Source organism: Narcine bancroftii, chromosome 4 (genome assembly GCF_036971445.1).
Source record: "Narcine bancroftii isolate sNarBan1 chromosome 4, sNarBan1.hap1, whole genome shotgun sequence".
NCBI classification, from domain to species: Eukaryota; Metazoa; Chordata; class Chondrichthyes; order Torpediniformes; family Narcinidae; genus Narcine; species Narcine bancroftii.
Window position 1 is genome coordinate 293505522 of NC_091472.1, and position 22226 is coordinate 293527747.

At 40.6% G+C, this 22226-nt stretch overlaps 1 protein-coding gene across 15 annotated transcripts in view; it reads right to left on the bottom strand.

Annotated features, from left to right (window-relative positions):
• pkp4 (plakophilin 4) overlaps positions 1–22226 on the bottom strand; it is a 198259-nt gene that overhangs the window by 68060 nt on the left and 107973 nt on the right. For 8 of the 15 annotated variants that reach the window (XM_069935453.1, XM_069935454.1, XM_069935455.1 and 5 more), the window contains 4 exons: positions 12400–12531; positions 12062–12258; positions 9769–10339; positions 1670–1861 (listed from right to left, as the gene is read on the bottom strand). In XM_069935453.1, coding sequence (XP_069791554.1) covers positions 1670–1861; positions 9769–10339; positions 12062–12258; positions 12400–12531 — 1092 coding nt within the window. The remainder of the gene's footprint in view (positions 1–1669; positions 1862–9768; positions 10340–12061; positions 12259–12399; positions 12532–22226) is intronic. The other 7 variants (XM_069935461.1, XM_069935459.1, XM_069935467.1 and 4 more) reach the window with 3 other exon arrangements.

Genomic DNA, 22226 nt, shown 5'->3' on the forward strand with positions numbered 1-22226 from the left:
CATTAAATTCCATCTCCTATTTTTCAGCACATTTTTCCAGCTGGTTCAGATCCTTCTGCAAGCTTTGAAAGGCTTCCTTATTGTCCACAATACCTCTAATCTGTAAACTTGCTGATCTAATTTACACATTATCAGCCAGATCATTGATATAGATGAAAAACAACAAGAGATCCAGCACTGATCCCAGAGGCACGCCACCAGTCACAAGCCTCCAGTCTGAGAAGCAATCATTCATTATCACTCTCTGACTTCTCCTGTATAGCCAATATCAAATTCAGTTTACTACCTCACCATGAATACAGGACCTTCCTGATTAACCTCCCATGTGGAATCTTATCAAAGGCCCTACTAAAGTCCATGCAGACAACATCTACATCCTTTCCCTCATCAACTTTCCTGGTAACCTCCTCCTTGCGACAACTGCTGACATTTGGGGTTGAGACACTACCTTAGGATGTTTTATTGCTTGCTCAGGGCATTGGAATAATTCTGGGGGTTTCAATGATGTAAAACATTTCAGAAATTCAATTGAACACCATACCAGGTGTGGTGACTGAAGCTCCTCCTGAAAATAAACATGCATGTTGAGACAGTGGTCAAGAAGGCAAATGCAATGCTGGTGTTAATTTCAAGAGGAATAGAATATAAGAGCAGGGATGAGATGTTGAGGTTTTATAAGGCATGGGTGAGAGCTTACTGAGTATTGTGAGCAGTTTTGGGTGCCTCATTTAAGAAAAGATGGAGAGAAGGTTCATTGGGATGATTTCAGGAATGAAAGGGTTATCATATGAGGAGCATTTGACAGGTCTTGGCCTGCATTTGCTGGAATTTAGGATGAGGGGGAATCTCATTAAAATATTTCAAATGTTGAAAGGCACAGTCAGAGTAGATATAAAAAGGTTATTTCTCATGATGGGAGAGTCTGGAACAACAGGGTACAACTTCAACATTAAAGGGTGTCCATTTTGAACAGAGATGTGTAGGAATTTCTTCAGCCAGAGAGTGGTAAATCTGTGTAATTTGTTGCCAGAGCCAGGCCATTGGGTGTATTTATGGGCTTAGAGTTACTACACACACTCTATTATCCAGACTGCATAGGTGAACACCAAAACTTGGTTACCATCAACAGTATTTAGGCTGGATTACTCGCTCAAACAAAGGCCAAGTTTTTCTGTAGTGTCTGTCACTTGTACCTCAGCAATTTCTTAGATTTAACCAAGCTCTACAAATATACATCTGTCTGTTTGACATCGATTTTTTGTGAAAATTAATAATTTATAATCTATGTTAAAGGTTACACTGCTCTTAAGCAGGCCCTAAGAAAGATGATGAACAATATGATGCATTAAGTCAGCATTGTAAACAACTTGTCAAACAAATGACGCACAGCAATACTTCTGGTACAATAGTAAATTATATTTCCGTACAAATAAATAATACTTCAGTAACATATAGGGGTTGTATTTTAATAGCCTCAGCTAAATCTACAATTTCAGCACTAATTTGTTAATAGAGCACATAACAAAATAGGTACAAGAGTTAGCTGCCTGGCCACATTTTGCCTCCACTTTCGAGTCAACATACATTTAAATGACTAGCTTCTAAGATTAAAATTGTTTTCTTCAGTAGCCCACATTATTGAGCACAAAAAAGAAGAAAAAATCTCTACCTGAGCCTGCACGAAATACTGCAGTTTGAGTCCCGTGGTGAAGCTCCACACCTGCATGAGTGGGGCTGCAAAAAACTGGGCTTTGAAGTGTTCTTCCTTCATAGATGGGAGTAATATGCAAATCAGGTGACATAGCAGATCGCAATTCATTTCCCATTTGACTATGCTGACTGGCATATGAACTACGTAATCCTGTAAAACAACAGAATCAACAATGGATTGTTCAAGTAGATTTCATTTGATATACACAGATGATTAAACATGGCCTAATCCTCATTTTGATCAGTACTGTTGTGTCATACAAAGTAACAGACAGTAAATGGGCCTAAACTATAAATAAAATGTTTCTTATCATTAACAAAATATTAGCTAATAAAATACTATGTATCAATGCTAATTGAACTTTACTCTCACGACCAAAAGTTCATGAAACTCAGGAAAAATCCAAACCATCTGATCTGTAAAATGGTCTTCTGACGTCCATAAATTTAATATGGAATTCACGAGAATGTGGATAGCTGAGGCCAAGAGTATTGATAAAGTTAAGGGGAAGTTGAAAGACCCAAGACAAAAAGGAATAGATGACTTAGATGAAGAGGGTGTTACAAGAGACTTGTGTAAATATGAGTCAGCTTTGATCATTTCGCCAATTTCTAAGATGATATCCTAGAAGATATAACTGACATTTGGATTAGTGATATTTGGTGAATAAACTAGAAGGAATACCCCTACTTGAACTTCATCACACTAATCAACAGTTCTTGTGGAGAACTCTATCCTATTATGTGGGATTACAATCTTTCTATCCGGGGTTGGATTCAAAGTAGGGGTCTATGAGGGCTCCATGTTAACAATTAAATATTCACAAAAAAAACTTGTCATGCTAATCTGCCCCAGCTGTTGATCTGCAAGGCATCTGTGGAATCCCCAAAATAGTCTTAGACCTTTATTGTGAGTGTGTGTGAACAAATGGGGTGTCCCTAAATAAGACTGAGAATGACTGCTCTTGAGAGTTGTAGATTTGCAAGGTTATGGCCCTTTTTAAAGGTAAGATGGATAATAAACTCATTTAAATATTGTCATTCAATTAATGTAAATAGTGAGAAATTCAGAAACAAATTAATCAATGTAACTTAAGCAAAATTAATTAGCTTTTAATTAACAAGGGCTAATTAGTTAAAACTAAAGAAAAATTCCACTACAAGTACCAGAGGATTGATTTACAGTCATTCTCAACAGGGGGCCATACATCAAGACAATCATAGAACCACAGAACTACAGCACAGAAACAGGTCCCTTCAGACCTTCTAGTCTGTGCTGACCTGCACCCAGTCCATAGCCCTCCATAACTCTCCCATCCACATACCTGTCTAAATTCTTCTTAAATGTTAAAATTGAGGCTGCATTCACCACTTCAGCTGGCAGCTCATTCCACATTCCACCACTGAGGGAAAAAGATCCCCCCTCACGTTCTCTCTAAACCAGTGGTTCTCAACCTTTTTCTTTCCACTCACATACCACTTTCAGTAATCCCTATGCCATCAGTGCTCTGTGATTAGTAAGGGATTGCTTAAGGTGGTATGTGAGTGGGAAGGGAAGGTTGAGAATCACTGCTCTAGACCCAATTGTTACAGAAATATTTTGCTTTAGAAAAACTGACATTGGTCCATTTCCTTTGGAGTTATGAAACATGCTCATAACAAGTCAAATAGGTATGATTAAAACAGTGATTTTCAAACTTTTTCTTTCCACCCATATACCACCTTAAGCAATCCCTTACTAATCGCAGAGCACCTTTGGCATAGGGAATACACCTATGTAGCAGAAAAAAAAGGTCGAGAACCACTGCCCTAAACTTTTTCCCTTTCACCCTTAACCCATGTCCTCTGGTTTGTATCTCACCTACCCTCAGTGGAAAAAGCCTACCTCTCCTACCTATATTTATTCTATCTATTCCCCTCATGATTTTAAATACCTCAATCAAATCTGCTTCATTCTTCTACACTCCAGGAAATAAAGTCCTTTCCCTTATAACTCAGTTCCTGAAGTCAGGGCAACATCCTAGTAAATCTCTGCACCCTTTCTATCTTTCCTGTAGTTAGGTGACCAAAACTGCGATATATCTCTGAGGGTGACATCAGAACATCATTCAAAAGGGTAAACTCTCGCAAGGCATCAGGCCCTTATGGCGTATCTAGCAGGGTACTGAAAATCTGCGCCAACCAACTAGTCAAAATGTTCACTGAAATTTTCAACCTCTCATTGCGGCAGTCAGAGGTTCCCACCTGCTTCAAAAGAGCATCAATCATCCCGGTACCCAAGAGTAGTGTGGGCTGCCTCAACGACTACTGCCCAGTAGTATTAACTTCTACTGTGATGAAATGCTTTGAGAGGCTGGTCATGGCCAGAATTAACACGTACCCGAGCAAAGATCTAGACCCACTGCAATCTCACAGTCGCTCCACAGAATATGCAATATCACTGGCTCTCCACTCAGCTCTAGATCACCTCGAAAACAGCAATTCATACATAGGGTGGCTCTTCATTGACGACAACTCGGCCTTCATTACCGGTCAAGTGTTGGTCAAGAAGCTACAAACTCTAGGCCTCTGAACCCCACTCTGCAATTCGATCCTTGACTTTCTCATTGGAAGACCAGTCAGTATGAATTGGAAACAACATCTCCTCCTCACTGATTATCAACACTGGCGCACCCCAGGGATGCATGCTTAGCCTACTGCTCTACTCGTTATGCACCCATAACTGTGTGGTCAGACACAATTCCAATGCCATCAACAAGCTTGCTGATAACACAACAGTTGCTGGCAGAAATGCAAACAGCAATGAGGAAGCATACAGGAGGGAGAAAGATTAGCTTGTTGAATGGGGTAACGACAACAACCTTGCGCACGTCAAAAAACAAAGGAGATTATTGTGGATTTCAGGAGGATGACAAGAGAACACGACCCAGTCCTCATCGAGGGCTCAGTAGTGGAGAGGGTCAAGAACTTCAAATTCCTGGGTGTCAACATCTCCAAGGACTTGTCCTGGAGCCTCCACATTGATGCAATCACAAAGAAGTCTGAGGAGATTCAGTATGTGGCCGAAGACTCTTTGTAAACTTCTAAAAGTGTACCGTGGAGAGCATTTTGGCTGGTTGCATCACTGCCTGGTATGGAGGTGCCAACTCTCAGGACCAGAAAAAAACTCCAGAGGCTTGTTAACTCAGCCTGCGATATCATAGGTACCAGACTTCACTCCATCGAGGACATCTACATGAGGCAGTATCTTAAAAAACCAGCCTCTATCCTCAAAGATATCCACTACCCAGGCCATGCTCTGTTCACTCTGCTACCATTGGGAAAAACATATAGGAGCCTAAAGACAAGAACTCAACAGCACAAGGACAGCTTCTTCCCTGCTGCCATCAGATTCCCGAATAATCAATGATCCAAAGACACTGCCATACCTTTTGTGCATTATCATTTTTTTATAGTAATGTTGTAAGATGGTTATAATATGAATATTTGCATATGACGTTGCTGCAAAACACTGAATTTCGTGACTTGTTTAGAACAATAAATTCTGATTCTGATAACTGCATACAATACTCCAAATTTGGCCTCACCAATGTCTTATACAACTTCCCAATAACATCCCAACTTATATGCTCAATACTTTGAATTATGAAGGCCAATATGCCAAAAGCTCTCTTTACAATCCTCATCACTTGTGACGTCACTTTCAGAGAATTATGTATCTGTATTCCCAGATCCCTTTTGTCCGCGTTAAATTCCATTTGCCATTTTTCATCCCATTTTTCCAGCTGGTCCAGATCCCTCTGCAAGCTTTTAAAACCTTCTTCGCTGTCCACAACGCCTCCAATCTTAGTGTCATTTGCAAATTTACTGATCCAATTTACCACATTATCATCCAGATCATTGATGTAGATGACAAACAACAATGGTTCCAGCACTGATCCCTGTGGCACATCACAAGTCACAGGCCTCCAGTCTGAGAAGCAAACATCTACCACTACTCTCTGGCTTCTCCCATCCAGCCATTGTTGAATCCACTTAACTACTTCACCATGAATACTGAGCATATGAACCTTCCTGACCTACCTTCTTAGTAGGCCATTGTCAAAGGCCTTAGTAAAGTCCATTTAGATAACATCCACAGCCTTTTCTTCGTTAACTTTCCTGGTAATCTCCTCGAAAAACTCTATAAGAGTGGTTAAACACAACCTGCCATGATGTTCCTTCACAATGTCTGCTAAAGGAACCTTGTGTCTTCTTTTGGCCTTCCTAATTTCTTTCGTGAAGTTTATCTTGCTTTTTGAAATGCTCCTCAAGTACCTTATTTGCTCCGTGTTGCCTATACCTGCTATACACCTTCTGAGACAGATCCCCAATATCCCTAAAAAAACAAGGTTCTCTCTGGCAACTAACTTTGCCTTTAATCCTGAAAGGAACATACAAACTCTGTACTCTCAAAAGAGTGAAAAACAAAAGTCTGCAGGTGGTGTGATTGTAGTAAAAACACAGATATGCTGGAGGATCTCAGCAGATCTTTTCAGCGTCCATAATAGCAAAGATATATTAATGACTTTTCTTCAAGAAATAAGAAGAATGAGCCAGAAGAAGTAAATCTCAGAAAGTCTCAGAATTCAGTCAGTGCTGGCTGGGAGAGGAATCCAGACCAACAAAAGGTGTTAATTGGATATGATAAGGGATAAGAAAATCTTAGTTTTTTTTGGATGCTGAATAGACCAGTCAAGTTCTTCCAGCATTTCTGTATTCTGTACTCTCAAAATATCAACTTTGAAGGTCTTCCACTTACCTTGCACTTCCTTACCCAAAAACAACATTCTCAATTCCTCAAAATTGGCCTTTCTCTAATTTAGAATCTTAACCCAAGGCCCAGACCTAGCATTCTCCATAATTAACTTAAAACTAATGGCATTATGATTACTGGACTCAAAATGTTTCCCTACCCACACTTCTGTCACCTGATGTGTCTCATCCCCTCAAGGGATATCCAGTATTGCACTCTCTCTGGTCAGTACCTCTATATATTGACTCGTGGGCTGAAATGGCCTGTTACTGTGCTGCAAGTTTAAATTTAAAACATTTAATTTAAAAAAAATTTAAACTTTCCTGAACATATTTGATAAACTCTAAGCCATCCAGCCTTTTTACAGTATGGAAGTACCAGATAATATGTGGATAATTATTTTCCAGAACTCGATAGACTCAGGATTAGTACCCATGGATTGGAGGGTAGCTAATGTTACCCCACTATTTAAAAAGGGGGGTAGAGAAAAAGCGGGGAATTATAGGCCGGTGAGCCTTACATCAGTAGTGGGCAAAATGATGGAATCCATTATTAAGGATGTAATAGTGGAGCATATGACTAGCAGAGAAGGGATCGGACGGAGTCAACATGGATTTACAAAAGGTAAATCGTGCTTGACAAATCTACTGGAATTCTTTGAGATGGTGACAGGTAAAATAGATGGGGGAGAGCCAGTGGATGTGGTGTACCTGGACTTCCAAAAGGCCTTCGATAAGGTCCCGCATAAACGACTGGCTTCCAAAATCAAGGCTCATGGGACTGGGGGCAAAGTATTGATGTGGATTGAGAACTGGCTGGCAGGTAGAAGACAGAGAGTTGGGATAAATGGCTCGTTTTCTGAGTGGCAGGCGGTGACCAGTGGGGTACCACAGGGATCTGGACTGGGACCCCAGCTGTTCACAATTTACATTAATGATCTGGATGAGGGGATTGGATGTAATATCTCCAAACTTGCAGATGACACTAAGCTAGGAGGGGTTGTGTGCACGGAAGAGGGGGTCAGGAAGCTCCAGTGTGATTTGGATAAATTGAGGGACTGGGCAGATACATGGCAAATGCACTACAACGTGGATAAATGTGAGGTTATCCACTTTGATAATACAAACCGGAGGGCAGATTACTATTTGAATGGCAATAGATTAAAAGATGGGGAAGTGCAGAGAGACCTAGGGGTACTTGTACATCAGTCTCTGAAGGCGAGCATGCAGGTACAGCAGGCGGTTAAAAAGGCAAATGGTAGGTTGGCCTTCATATCAAGAGGGTTTGAGTATAGGAACAAGGATACCTTACTGCAGCTGTACAGGGCCTTGGTGAGACCCCACCTGGAGTATTGTGTGCAGTTTTGGTCACCTTATCTAAGGAAGGATGTTCTTGCAATGGAGGGAGTGCAGAGGCGATTCACCAGGCTGATACCTGGAATGGCAGGAATGACTTATGAGGAAAGATTGCGCAAATTGGGATTGTACTCGCTGGAGTTTAGAAGATCGAGAGGGGATCTCATAGAGACATATAAAATTCTGGCAGGACTGGACAGAATGGATGCAGATGGGATGTTTCCAATGATGGGAAAATCCAGAACCCGGGGCCATGGTTTGAGGATAATAGGCAAACCATTTAGGACCGAGACGAGGAGGAATTTCTTTACCCAGAGGGTGGTGAATCTGAGGAATTCATTGCCACAGAGGACAGTAGAGGCAGGTTCATTAAATATATTTAAGAGGGAATTAGATATATTTCTTCAGTGTAAGGGTATTAAAGGTTACAGAGAGAAGGCGGGGACGGGGTACTGAACTTTAAGATCAGCCATGATCTCGTTGAATGGCGGAGTAGGCTCGAAGGGTCGAATGACCTACTCCTGCTCCTATCTTCTATGTTTCTATGTTTTTAAAACCTACCATCACAACCTTGTGTTTCTTGCAACTGTCTGCTATCTCTCTACAGATTTTCTTCTCCAATTCTCATTGATTACTGGGCAGCCTATAATACAACTCCATGAGTGTAATCATACCCATCTCATTCCTTAGCTCCACTCATATAATCTCAGTAAATGAGCCCTCTGGTCTGTCCTCCCTCAGACCAGCTGTGATATTTTCCTTGATGATCAATGTCACTCCTCTCCCTTTCATTCCCCCCCCCCAACCCACCGTTCTATTGCGTCTGAAGCAACGGAATCCTGGAACTTTGAGCTGCCAGTCCTGCCCCTCCAACAACCAAGTTTCACTAATGGTCAGAATGTCATATTTTCATGTACGAATCCACACTCTAAACTCGTCTGCCTTTCCTACAATACTCCTTGCCATGAAATAGATGCGCTTAAGAATATTTCCACCACGTACAACCCATTAAATTCTAATGTTACATGTAATTTTCACATAATCTTTTCCCTTCTCCACTCCTCTATCTGCTCTGACACTCTGGTTCCCATCCTTCTGAATAATTTCGATATATACATGGATGGGAGTGGTATGGAAGATTATGGATGGGTGCAGGGCTTTGGGACGAGGCAGAATAATAGTTTGGCACAGACTGATGGGCCAAAGGACCTGTTTCTGTGCTGTAGTGTTCTATGGCTCTATGATTAATCTGAACAGATAATTGCAGTGTATAAAAAATGCATGTTACTTATGCAATGAATAGGTTGGGATATGAATGCATTCAGGGACATTTTGAAATGATCTGTCAATTCAGGATTCTCATTATTGCACAAATCAGAAACGTTTAAAAATATTCTTGAACAGCTTGGGACAGCCTCATAGTGAGTCTTCATGAACTGCTAATAGACAAAGTAACAGAACAAAAAGAAGAAAATAATATACAGCAATGAAGAGAGAAGGAAACTGACTGAAATTGAAGATGGATATATAGCTGTGTTGCAATGAAGATGCACATTCCAAATAAATGACAGAAAAAACTCACATTGTTCAATAACTGCAGTGTAGCTTTGTCCCCTGTCTGAACAATTCTATCCCAAAAGTACTGAGTTGTTAAAAAGATTATAGACTTAAAAGCCATTTTAAAAAAATGTTATCTTTTTTTCTCACCCCCATACCAGTAAAATAAGTTATCAAATAAAATGATCCACAGATTCAACTTTGGGAGGGTACAGACTTTAACTGGGAACAGGAATCGAAAGGTAAAGTAAGGGAATAGGTGTCATTTATTTAATTAAGATTTCAGATCATTTAACCATCAAAATAACCTCCTGCCTGAAATTGATGAGTTTTCCTTTCATGAAAACAGACCTGCAAGACTGTCTGGCCGTGTTGGTACCATCCTCTCATAGATTTCTGGTGACTGGAGACAATAAAAGTCACCATCCATGGCATGAGACCTTTGTAGAGGTGCCACCATTCGTTGTGGGACAGCAGTCATTGTGGATCTTGCTGGAGATGACGATCCAGTTTGAGCTTGGGGTGAAGAGTTTCCTCTTGTTTGTAGTGCTGTTAAGGCAAGAGGTGAACCCATTCTCAATGAAGATCCCAAAGTTTGATATGGTGATGTTGCTCTGCTGGAATTACTGAGCTGTCTTGTAACTGAACCAATTCGCCTGATTGTAGCTGGTGATGTTGATCGCTGTGTAGAGCGTGGAGAGCCTGCTCTTTGGGCTGGCAATGTTGAGGAGAAATACACTGCAGAACTGTTGGAGCGAGGTTCGGTTAATGCTGGTGAGCCATAGGCACTACCAAGTGACGTTCTAAGAGATCCCCTTGATGGTGACATTCCTGTACCATAAGATGGTGACTGGGTTCTGGATGGAACCGAGCTAACCCTCCTCATTGCCCTATTTGTGGCGGCAGAGATATTCAATGGACCCTAGTTGAAAAAGAAGACACCAAATATTTATTCTGAGAAAACAGATAAAAGCATGCACCACACAGCTGGTCAGAATTAAACAGTGCTTTTATGAGCATATACATTCTATCTTGTTTACACAAATCATTCTCTCTTTGTGCATCTTTCCTTTGACAAGTGCTTTTGGAAAAAATGGATTAAGGGTTTATATTTTATAGTTATTTTATAGAATAGTAATTCAGGGATTAGCAAAGGCACTGTTCTGGAACCTTTTGCATCTCAATTGCTTGTCCAAAGAAGATGAAATTTAAGTGCTGCTTGAATTATGGTGTAAATTATATATCCCTCATGCATATTTGGTGTCCAAATTAGCATACATCATCCAGACTATTTTGCTCAAACATCCCATGGTCTCACCAGTGGTTCTCTCAACCTTTTTATTTCCACTCACATACTACCTGCACATAAACTTCAAAGTAAGCACTTACTTGAAAAGCAAAAATCAGTGCCATTTACACAAGCAATACCACAAAGTGCCAGGTGAAAGTCTAAATCTCAGTTCTGCCAAATTCCTGATCTTACTGTCCTCCCAGTAGGAAGTCACCAACTGAAGATGACATTATTTCACAGGACAACAATAAAAAAAAGACAGAAACGAGGCTGCTCCTCCCAAACAGATTGACAGCACCATTGAGAGAATGCTTAGATGCGTGGAGATTCTGCATGCAAATTGTAAACGACCAAAGTGTAAAGGTTACAATTACAAATCAGTTGAAATCCTCAAAGTTGCTCTTGCATGTCATAAGATTTGTCCAAAACTTTAAATGACTAATGAAGCATTATCAATTCTACATTTTTTTTGTAAAACAAAAACTGCAGCTTCACCAAGTCCATACTTAATTATAATTTCATTCAATGACACACTTTTCGAAAACACTGTAAATGAAGAGCTTGGAACTTCGTCTGTTCTACTCAATTGCAAATAGAACATCCTGTTCACACAGTATTCACTGACTATTTATGATTCTCATCACAAAATTGATATGGCCTGGGGAAAGAGTTCTGAAAATGAGTCTTCAACCAAGAAAAATAATTTGCTGGGTGTTTCCTACATTTTCTGGTTTTATTGCAGATTTACAATATCTGGACCTTTTTTTGATTTTCAATCACTTGAAAATCAGATTTAGTCAACAACTTATATAAATTCATAAAACCTCAAGATGTATGAGGTCCTTTTGGAATCCCCCCATTATGTTGGTTGAAATCAGGTATGATGCTTATAAATTGGTGTTCATCTCAGATATGTTTGACATTGGATAACTTGCCACTTTCTGTTCCAAACATGCTTCCTAGATCAGAGATGGCATAATTGGGAAGAATTCTGTTGGTAAAATATTTACTCACATCTGGCTTGGAATGTGCCCAGTGCCATTTGTATCCGGTAAGATATACCAGGATGCAGAAATCAAAGGGAGAGATCAGCTGGCAGAACCCAACCAATAGGATCTGGGGCTTTCAGAGCAATTGATTTTTCACTCACAAAAATTGACCTGTGTACTTATTTAAATCTTTACTTCATTTCAAGCTATCATGTTTTAACAGAAGCTCCTTATAAGCAGATTGCAGATCATTGGAACTTACATTTCACCTGGGTATGTCTGCAACTTTTAAAAACACCTGCAAGAGCAATGGAACTGAAGTAGCATCCAACTTGAGCTATTATTATGTTTAAAACTATTGTACCTGGCCAACTGTCTGACCCTCTGGCCTAGAATTTCTTATCAGGTGATTACTGTTGATGTTGCTATGAACGGATTCCTGTATATTTCTTGGGATAGCTTTGATCAAATTCTGGCTGCTGTAGTAACTGCTAGTATCCTGGTAACCACTATCAGAATAGGAGTTCATTTGTGTGGAGCTTCGTGAGTTTCCAACAGATCCTGCACAGTTAAAGCAGATAAGTACATTTGGTTATTATAAACATGATCTTGGGAAAATACAGAACTATATTTTGTGGTAAAAAGGATTAAAAGTATGAAAATGCTGACAGACTCGATATTTAAAATTCATATACAACAGACCCTCACTTTCATGCAGAGATGTTTGTTCAGTTCCGAGAATTGGCAATTGTTCACGTCCTGTTTCAATATGAAAAGATGGGGCATGTGAGCTTTCTGAAACTCTGCATTGATTAATTCCTTCTGTTGGTTCTTCTGCAAGAAAAGATGCAAGTTAGAGCTCTTTAAGAATAAACACTTTGCAGAAATGCACCAAATGCAGTATTATTTTCATTCATCAGACTGTATCCTGATAATTTTTTATTGGCCTATTCCTATGCAGAAATGCACCGACTGATAAAGCTCTAAAACAACGAGGAAGGAATCAAGATTAAAAAAAAACTCCATCTACTTGGCCCTACCACCTCACATGTAACATGAAATTCTATGCTTTTTTTTCCTGAGCAGCCTTCAGTAATGTTTATACTGTGCAGCTGTACAAAATACATTTCCAATATTAGCATGCTTATTCCACCTGATTGAAGACAAAAATTGGACCAGATTTCAATGCACCCTAATTAAGTATTTCAGTGAGGTTTCTGCAGGTTGAGGTAGGATTTCCAAGAAGTACTATTTATTTATTAATTTACTTACTTATTCACAACATAATAGAAACAGATTCTAGCTATTGAAACCTGTCCCATCCAATAATACCCAATTAACCTACCAACCGCATATGTCTTTTTGGAGGATGAGAAGAAGCTGGAGCATCTGGGGAAAACCCACGCAGGTCAAGAGGAGAATATACCAGCTCCTCACAGGCAGTGTCAGATTCAAACTGGTGCTGTAATAGCATTGCACTAACTGCTACGCTAAATGTGCTGCCGTACTCATGGCCATCGAAAAATAATTTTGGCCAGGTTTCCAATGTAATTTTGAAAACAGACTCTTCTTAACTTCTTTCTCACGCTAAAAACTTAAATAAGAGGTCTATGTCAGGTAACAAAATCCCTCTCATCAATTGAATAAGATAACTCTCAACTTTTATACCTACAAGTGCCTCATATGAATGAATGAAATGCTACTGTAGTCACTTCTGTGTGCAATTTCCTGAGACAAGATTTGAAAACAAAAGAGAATTGATGGTGCAGGCAAGACATGGTTTGGGAGACAAGCTTTCCACTGATATATACTACAAACCCTCCAACTCCCACAACTACCTGGACTACACCCTGCCCTTCTCTCAATTTCTCCGTTACCGCCACATCTGTTCCAAAGATGAGGTCTTCCAGTCCATAGTTTCTGAAATGACCACCTTCTTCCTCACCCACATCCATTTCCTGTTCATCTGTCCTGGCCCCCTCTGCCCCCAGATGCAACAAACCTAGAATCCCCCTCATCCTCACCTACCACCCCACCAGCCTTCTCATCCAACATGTCATCTGCCGGAATTTCCGACACTTGCTACAGGATCCCACAGACACATTTTTTCCTCTCCTCCCCTCTCAGCCTTCCACAGGGACTGCTCCCTCCGCGATTCCCTCGTGCACTCATCCCTCCCCACCCATCGCACCTCAGGCACCTTTCCCCTGTGACTGTAGGAGGTGAAACACTAGTGCCCACACCTCCTCCCTCATCATGATTCATTAAACCTGCTTTTCTTTTCTTTCCCCTCTCCCTTTCCTGTCCAATTCTTTCACCCATACAACCCTACCATCACCTCCTCCCCCTCATGCTGTTGTCCCTCCCTCCTTTCTCTTTGCTTTTGCTACACGAAGGACACTGTTTGACCTGCTGAGCTTCTCCAGCATTTTATGTTTTTACTTCCACCATGGTGTCTACAGAAGTTTGTGATTTACCTTTGGTTTCAATAGCATGCCAACTTCACCGGAGGAGAGAACACCCTAGATCGAGTGTCCCTGGTCCTTACAAGGCTGCCACTCACCTCCACCTTTGATTCTTGGACCACATAACCATCCTGTTAACTCTGGCATATGGACCGCTAGTAAAGTGAATGAAGTCAGTTTGCAGGGAGATCAGGAAGTGGCAGGGGCAAGGTGCCATAGCAGCATGAAAAACTGCGTTGAGACCATGGACTGGAGCTGTTTCAGAGAGGTGGTCACCTACAATGGCTACGTAAACATCAACGAGTGCATGAGCTCAGTGACCGGCTACATTAGGAAGTGCTTCGAGGATGTTATGGAGATCAAATGCTACACCACCATGGGAACTACGCACGGTTCGACGAGAACAGACTGACTCAAAAGCTCTGTCTCTCCCTGAAGAACAGGCCCCTTGCATATTCATGGCTGAGGCAAGGAGTATCCTTTCCAGGGTGAACCCACATGAGGCAGTGAAACCAGACCATAGGCCTGATTGGGTACTGAAGGACTGCACAGACCAACTGACAGAGGTCGTTACGGAGATCTCCCAGAGCACTGAGCCATTTCAATTTGCCTACAGATAGAACAATGCTATAGCCTTGTACCTTCACTTTGTCTTGACCCACTTGGAGAACAACACCACATACACTAGGCTACTTGCTTGATTTCAGCTCAGTTTTTAATACAATCATACTCTCGGAGGCTGGTGGAGAGGTTGTCCTCGTTGGGACTCAACACCCCTCTCTATAACTGGATTCCCTAACGGAAAGAGCACAGTCTGTCTGGGTTGGGAGCAGAATCACACTGAACATGGTGCACCTCAGGGCTGTGTACTCAGCCCACTCCTGTTCAGGCTGTTGACCCACAAGTGCATTGCCAGATCTAGCTCCAACAGTTATCAAGTTTGCAAATGACACAACAGTAGTTGGCCTCATCAGCAACAATGATTGGTCACACTAAAAGAAGAGGTATAAAATCTCATGAAATGGTGCAAGAATAACAACCTGAGTCTCAACCTGGACAAGACAAAGAAGATAATTGTGTACTTTAGGAGGACCATGGACGACCACCCTCCACAGCACATTAATAGCTCGGAAGTTGAGAGATTGGAGGGCACCAAGTTCCTCAGAGTCCACATAAGAAGTGACCTATCCTGGATACATATCATCTCCTCACTTGTCAAGAAGGAACAATGGTGACTGAACTTCCTTAGAAGACTGAAGAGGGCAAGGCTACTGGCCACCATTCTGTAAATTTTCCACAGGAGCTCTATTGAGTGCACCCTGGCCAGCTGCATCACAGTGTGGTATGCTTGCTGTAGCGCATCTGATTGGAGGTCAATCCGCAGTACCATAAAAATGCTAGAGGTGATCACCGAGCTTCCTCATTGATGTGATTTACTGGGAATGTTGTTTAAAGAGGACTCAGAAAATCAAGGAGGACCCTACCCCCTTCATGCAGCATTTTCCAGCTACTCCTGATAGGAAAGAGATACAGAAGTATTAGAGCTAGAACCACCAGGATAAAGCACAGTTTCTTCCCACGGCCAGTGAGACTGCTGAATAATTGTTGAATATGCTTCAATAATTTTACGAGACTACTGTTTATTAACAATATTTGTATATTATAGGTCTCTCTCTATATAATTTGTGTCTATATGCACGTTTGCACTGTTAGCATGGTGGACCGCAGAATGCGGTTTTGTTGGGATGTACTAGTACAATCATGATAAATAAACATGAACTTGAACAGTGGAAGGAACTTTCCTGTCTTCTTTAAATGGTGGTAATAGATCCTTGTTATACCATTCACATCTAATTAAAAAGCTGGCTCCTCCATCAATGCCTGTGGCAAAATTAATTTCAGTAGTAATCGGACGTTCAAGATGTGGTGAGGAGTATCAGTTAAGAGAGAGTTTAATGTCAAAGTTAATTGCTTTTGTCTTTTCAAAATTTAGTTGGAGGGAGTCAGATGTTGGACATGCAGAGCAAAGTTGATCCTGGGATCTTGAACAAAGAGGAGCTGGAGAAATTCAGTGGCTCAGACAGCATTTTTGGAGAGAAATGGGTCAGTCAATGTTTTAGGTTGTGATGCTTTCTTGAGACAAAGGTAGGAAGGGGCCAAGTAGTGATAGGATACTGGAACTCCCAATGACCAGCCTTTTTAATTCTTCTCACCATTCTCACATTGACCCACCTGTTCTCAGCCTCATCATTGCCAAAGCGAGGTCAAACCTGAAGAACAGCACACCATATTCCACCTGGGTAGCCTCCAACTAAACTGCACAAACATTTAAATTTCCAATTTCAGGTAACCCCACCCCAATCCATTTCTATTTCTTTTTTACTTGTTACTATTTTCCTGGTCATTCCAGCAACATTACCATGAGGAAAAAATAAATACTGTAGCTCAAGAACCTGAAATGTCAAATCTTCTTTCTCGCAATAACCTGACATACATCCCATCAGGATCATGCAATATATCTACGTTGAGATGTAAAGCTTTTAAACACTTTAATCATGATTTTCTCATTTTCAAAGTCGATGACAAGTATTTTTTTTTTAATGTGGCAACATTCTCTTCTCAACTAAAGGGAAATATGAAGTATTCACTTAATACCTCAGACTTAATTCTTCCTATAACTAACATTTTATTGTGTATTTGTAAGATTTTTTTTAAGCTTTCTTTTATGTTTGTCACTAATTTATTTTCATATTTTGTCCCTCACAGTCTCTTTTCAGATCAGGATCGCCTTTTGCTTCTTACGGTACTTTCTGTACTCAGGTTGGTCTGAAGGCTTCCCACTATTTAATTATTTTTAACCACTAAACACAGACTAGATTCCTTTTCAACTGCTCTATTTAAGGACTTCAATGCCTCTTCCTGTTTTCAGTAATCATTTTCTACCGCACATTATTTACTCTGAAATATTCCTTGCATTTGGAGTCAGAGGATGTGTTTGGATAAGGTACTAAATAAGTACTTTGCATCTTCATTCACTAATGAGAAGGACATTGAGGACAGCGATAGGGAGCAGAGCGAAGAGAATGCAAATGTATTGGGACATTTATAGATCGAGAAAGAGATTGTGCTCAGATCTTTGAAGAGTATTAAGGTGAACAAGTCTCCAGGGCCTGATGGGATACATACCAGGTTATTGAAAGAGTCAAAGAAGGATAGCGCTGGGGATTTGACACAGATCTTTGTATCCTCATAGTAACAGGCATGGTCCTGGAAAAATAGAGAAGAGCTAAAGTATCATTGTTCCAAAAGGGAAATGGGTATAATCCAAGAAATTATAGACCGGTGAGCCTCACATCAGTAGTTGATGAACTATTGGAGAGGAAACTTGGAGAAAAGATTTACACACATTTCAAAAGGCATGGTCAGATTAGGGACAGTAAGCATGATTTTGTGAAGGGCAGGTTATGTTTTACAAATTTGATACGATGAGGGTAGGTCAATTGACGTTGTCTATGTGGACGTAAGGAATTTGACATAATACCTTATGGTAGGCTGATCCAGAAGGTTCATTTATTGTATATGGGATTCATGGTGAATTGGCTGGGCCACAGAAGACACAGGATAGCAGTGTTATGCGGGTGGGAGGTCCGTAACCAGTGGTATTCCGCATGGAGCTCAGTTGTTTGTAATTTATATAAATGACCTGATGAGCAAGTATGTGGATGGGTTAGTAATTTAGCAGATAACACCAAAATTGGTGGAGCTGTGAACAGAGCAGAGGGTTGACAAAGAATACAAAATATAGATCAGTTGCAGGTATGGGCAGAAAAATGGCAGATGGAGTTTAATCCAGACAAGTACAAGGTATTGCTCTTTGGGGGTCAAATGTAAGGGAAACATACAGTTAATGTCAGAACTCTTAAAAACATTGTTGTGCAGAGATATCAGGGGTTCAGGTCCATAGTTCCTTGAAAGTAGCCAAGCAAGTAGAATGGTAAAGAAGGCATAGGCATGATTGCCTTCATTGGGTTGAGCATTGAGTATAAAAGTAAGGAAGTCATGTTGCAGCTGTACAAAACTTTGGTTAGGTTGCACTTGGAGCATTGTGTGCTGGTCATCCCACTGCAGAAAGGATGTGGAGGCTTTGTCTGGATTAAAGTGTGTGAACTTTGAGGAGAGGTTGAACAAAGTTGTGTTGTTTACACTGGAGCACCAGAGACTGACACGTGATCTCACTGAAGTTTTTAACATTATGAGTGACATTGATAGGGTCGACAGAATTTTTTTTCCCCAGGATCAACATGCCACATACTGGAGGACATACATTTAAGGTTGGGGGGGGGGGGGGGGAGAAATAATGGTGTGGGAGAGTTTAAAGGAGAAGTGGGTAAGTTTTTTCTAAACACAAGATGGCAGGTGCCTGAAACAGGGCTGCTAGGAGCCAGATTCAATATATGGAATTCTTTGAGAATGACAGTAAAACCCTCGGTTTCTGACACCTACAGGGATTGTGGACACCAGATATGCGAATACCAAATAAAGCTGAGAGACTACAGAGCTTTGAGAAGCAGAGAAATTTGGATGTGCAAGTACATAATTTGCAAAGGCTCAGTTAATAATTAAAAAAAGGTGTCCTTAATTTAATTAGGGAAGGTAATAGAATATTATTATACACTAGTAGATGAATTGAATACACAAGTAGGGATATTATGTTTTAGTTATGTGCAACATTAATGAGACATGTGGTGTACTTATTTAAGGATGTTAATACATTGGAAGCAGTTCAGACTTACTGAATGTCAGCTGAAATGGGCAGGCTGTCTTATGTGGAAAGGTTAGACCAGCTGGGCTTGAAACCATTGGAAATTAGAATACTGCAAGGTGACTTGACCTTAATGCAAGATCCTGTGCCATCTTGACAGAATGGATGTGGAGAGAATGTTTCCTTATGTGGGAGAATCAAGAACTAGGCAACACTCATTAAAAATAAGGGGTGTCCATTTCAGCCCAATAGAAAGCAAATTGTACTTTCCTCTGGGTCACAAAACTTCCTCAAAGGACAGAGGTGCATAGGTTCTTGAAAGGGAAAGTGGTGAGAGGATATCAGAGATGGGTCCTCATGATCTTAACAAGTGACAAAGCATTCTTTAGTGACAAAGCAATCAATTTCTGCTTAAGTTCCTAATATCCAGTGTCCTCAATAAAAGTTGGGACAAATACACATTTTTCCTTTATTTGTCCCTGTGCTCCACAGTTTTTACTTGTAATCAAACAATTCACATGATTAAAGTACACATTCCAGATTTAGCACTTTTTACATATAGACCCCTCATTTCAGGCACCATAATATTTGGGTCAAAGAAACGATATGTATATTAAAGTGGTCATGTTTAGTATAGTACTTTGTTGCATATCCCTTGCATGCAATGACTGAATGAAACCTTTGATTCATAGACATCACCAGGTGCTGAGTATCTTCTCTGGCTATGCTCTTCCAGGCCTCTATTGCAGCCATCTTCAGCTCCTCCTTGTTTCGGGGGCTTGCCCCTTACATTTTCTCTTCAGCACAAGAAAATTGGATTTAGATCAGGTGACTAATTTTCCAGTTTTTTGCTTTGACAGTATGCTTGGGATCACTGTCTTTGTTGTCGGATGAAGTGCCGTCCAGAGTTTGGAGGCACATGCTTGAACTTGAGCAGATAAGATCTTTCTACACACCTCAGAATTTATTTTGCTACTGCCATCAGCAGTTTCATCATCAATGAAGATATGTGCATCAGTACCTGTGCAGCCATAGCACCTCTACAACCATGTTTGACAGAGGAAGTGGTATGCTTTTGATCTTGGGCAGTTCCTTTATGCCTCTACACATTGCTGTTGCTCTCACTCTGATATAGGTTAATAGGTCCTTTCACAATGACAAACTGCTAAATTACGGGGACCAACGGTGTTACTGTCGACGTTACTCATCATTATCACCCTAATTTCAATCTGGCATACAAAACCAGGGAATATTTTTAAGCAATTTTTTTGGGGAAAAACTGGTGGGTCTAACATGCTGTGAAATAAGGCTTGCTGTGCAAAAAGGCACACTGACCCAGAAAAGTGCCCGCTTTGTTCATTTCAGTGCAATCGACCGATGCCAGCATATCCAAGGCTCTTCATATCAGAAAAAAATCATGCAAATCCTGTGTAAAAAAAACATATTTTTTGCTCTTTCCATTCCCTTCCTCTTTAAGAACCTCCCATGCCCGAAAGAATGGTACCAGTGCGTCACTAATGGGTCTGGGTCGCCTATTCACATTGGAGGCGATTTGAAATGGATTGGCAAAGATACAACTTCCCTAGGCAGTTAATTCCCAGGTCAATCAGTTCAGGAGCATTTACACTGGTACATGAAGTGGTAAATTGCCGATTAATTACTGGGTTCAAGTGCCAATGTGAAAGAGGTTTTGGTCTCATCTGCCCACAAGACTTTTTTTTCCCAGAACTCTGCAGGCTTTTTTAAATACTTCTTGGCAAACTTGAACTTGAGCAGAGGCTAACTAATGGTTTGTATCTTGCAGTATAGCTTCTGTACTTCTGCTCATGAAATCTTCAGTGGACAGTAGTTATTGACGCATCAACACCTGCCTCTTGAAGTGTTTCTGATTCGTTGGCAGGCGTTTGGGGATTTTTCTTCATTATTAAGAGAATTCTTCAGTTATCAGCAGTGGAGGTCTTCCTTAGGCTATCAGTCCCTTTGCAATTACTGAGCTCACCAGTACCAACTTTCTTTTAAATGATGTTCCAAACAGTTGATTTTGGGCGCTGTCTCTTACTGTTTTATTCTTATTTTTCAGCCTCACAATGACTTCTTTGACTTTCATTGGCCCAACTGTGGTCCTCGTGTTGAAAAATGGCAACGACTGACTCCAAAGTTGATCAAAAGCTTAGAAGCAAGTCTAGCTCTCTTATACCTGCACCAATGAAGCAATTAAACAGACCTGAGTAATCACAAATATCTGTGAAGCCAAACATCCCAAACATTATGCTGCCCTGAAATGGGGGAACTATCTATAAAGAGTGCTGTAATTTTTACATGGTCAAACCAAGATGTATACAAATAACTTTGAATAAAATCTGGAATGTGCACTTTAATTACATGTGAATGGTTTGGTTATGAATGTAAAACTGTGGATCCAAATAAACTTATACTGGCATCTCAGAAAAAAGTTTTAGTTTTTACTGTGTTGATAGCAAGACGAGCAATTTTATTGAAATGGAAAGATGAATCATCCCCTACTCATATATGATGTAATGTCCTCTTTAAGTTTAGAGAAAATTAGATATAATATTAATATAATACGCAATTGTGGAGCCCATTATTAGAATTATTTTATAAAAAGTGGAGATGAGTCAGCATACAAATGGACGATTGAAACCATGGGCCTCTCCACCCCCTCTGCAACTGGATCCTTGACTTCCTCATCAGAAGAGCACAGTCAGTATGAATTGGAAACAATGACTATCAATGACTCCTCAATGACTATCAACACAGGATGCTTGCTTGCCCACTGCTCTACTCACTATACACCCATGACAATGTGGCCAAACATAATTCCAATGTTCTCTACAAATTTGCTCTGCCATCAGATTCCTGAATGATCATGAACCAAAGATATTGCCTCCCTTTGACTTTTCGTGCACTACTTTATATTTATTTCTGTTAGGTGGTAGCTACGAATCTTTGCATTACATGATACTGCCGCAAAACAACAAATTTAGTGACTTGTTCATGACCAATGACTGTCGGCAGAATCACAACCAGCAATGAGAAAGTGTACAGGAGATGTCACACCAACAACCTTGCGCTCAACATTAGCAAAACCAAGGAGATGATTGTACACTTCAGGAGAAAGTCAGGAGAAAATGAACCAGTCCTCATCGAGGGTGGAGAAGGTCAAGAACTTCAAGTTCCTGGGTGTTATCATCTCCAATGATCTGTCCTGGAGCCTCCATGTCGACGCAATCACGAAGTAGGCTCGCCAGTGGCTAAGCTCTGTTAGGTGTTTGAGGAGATTA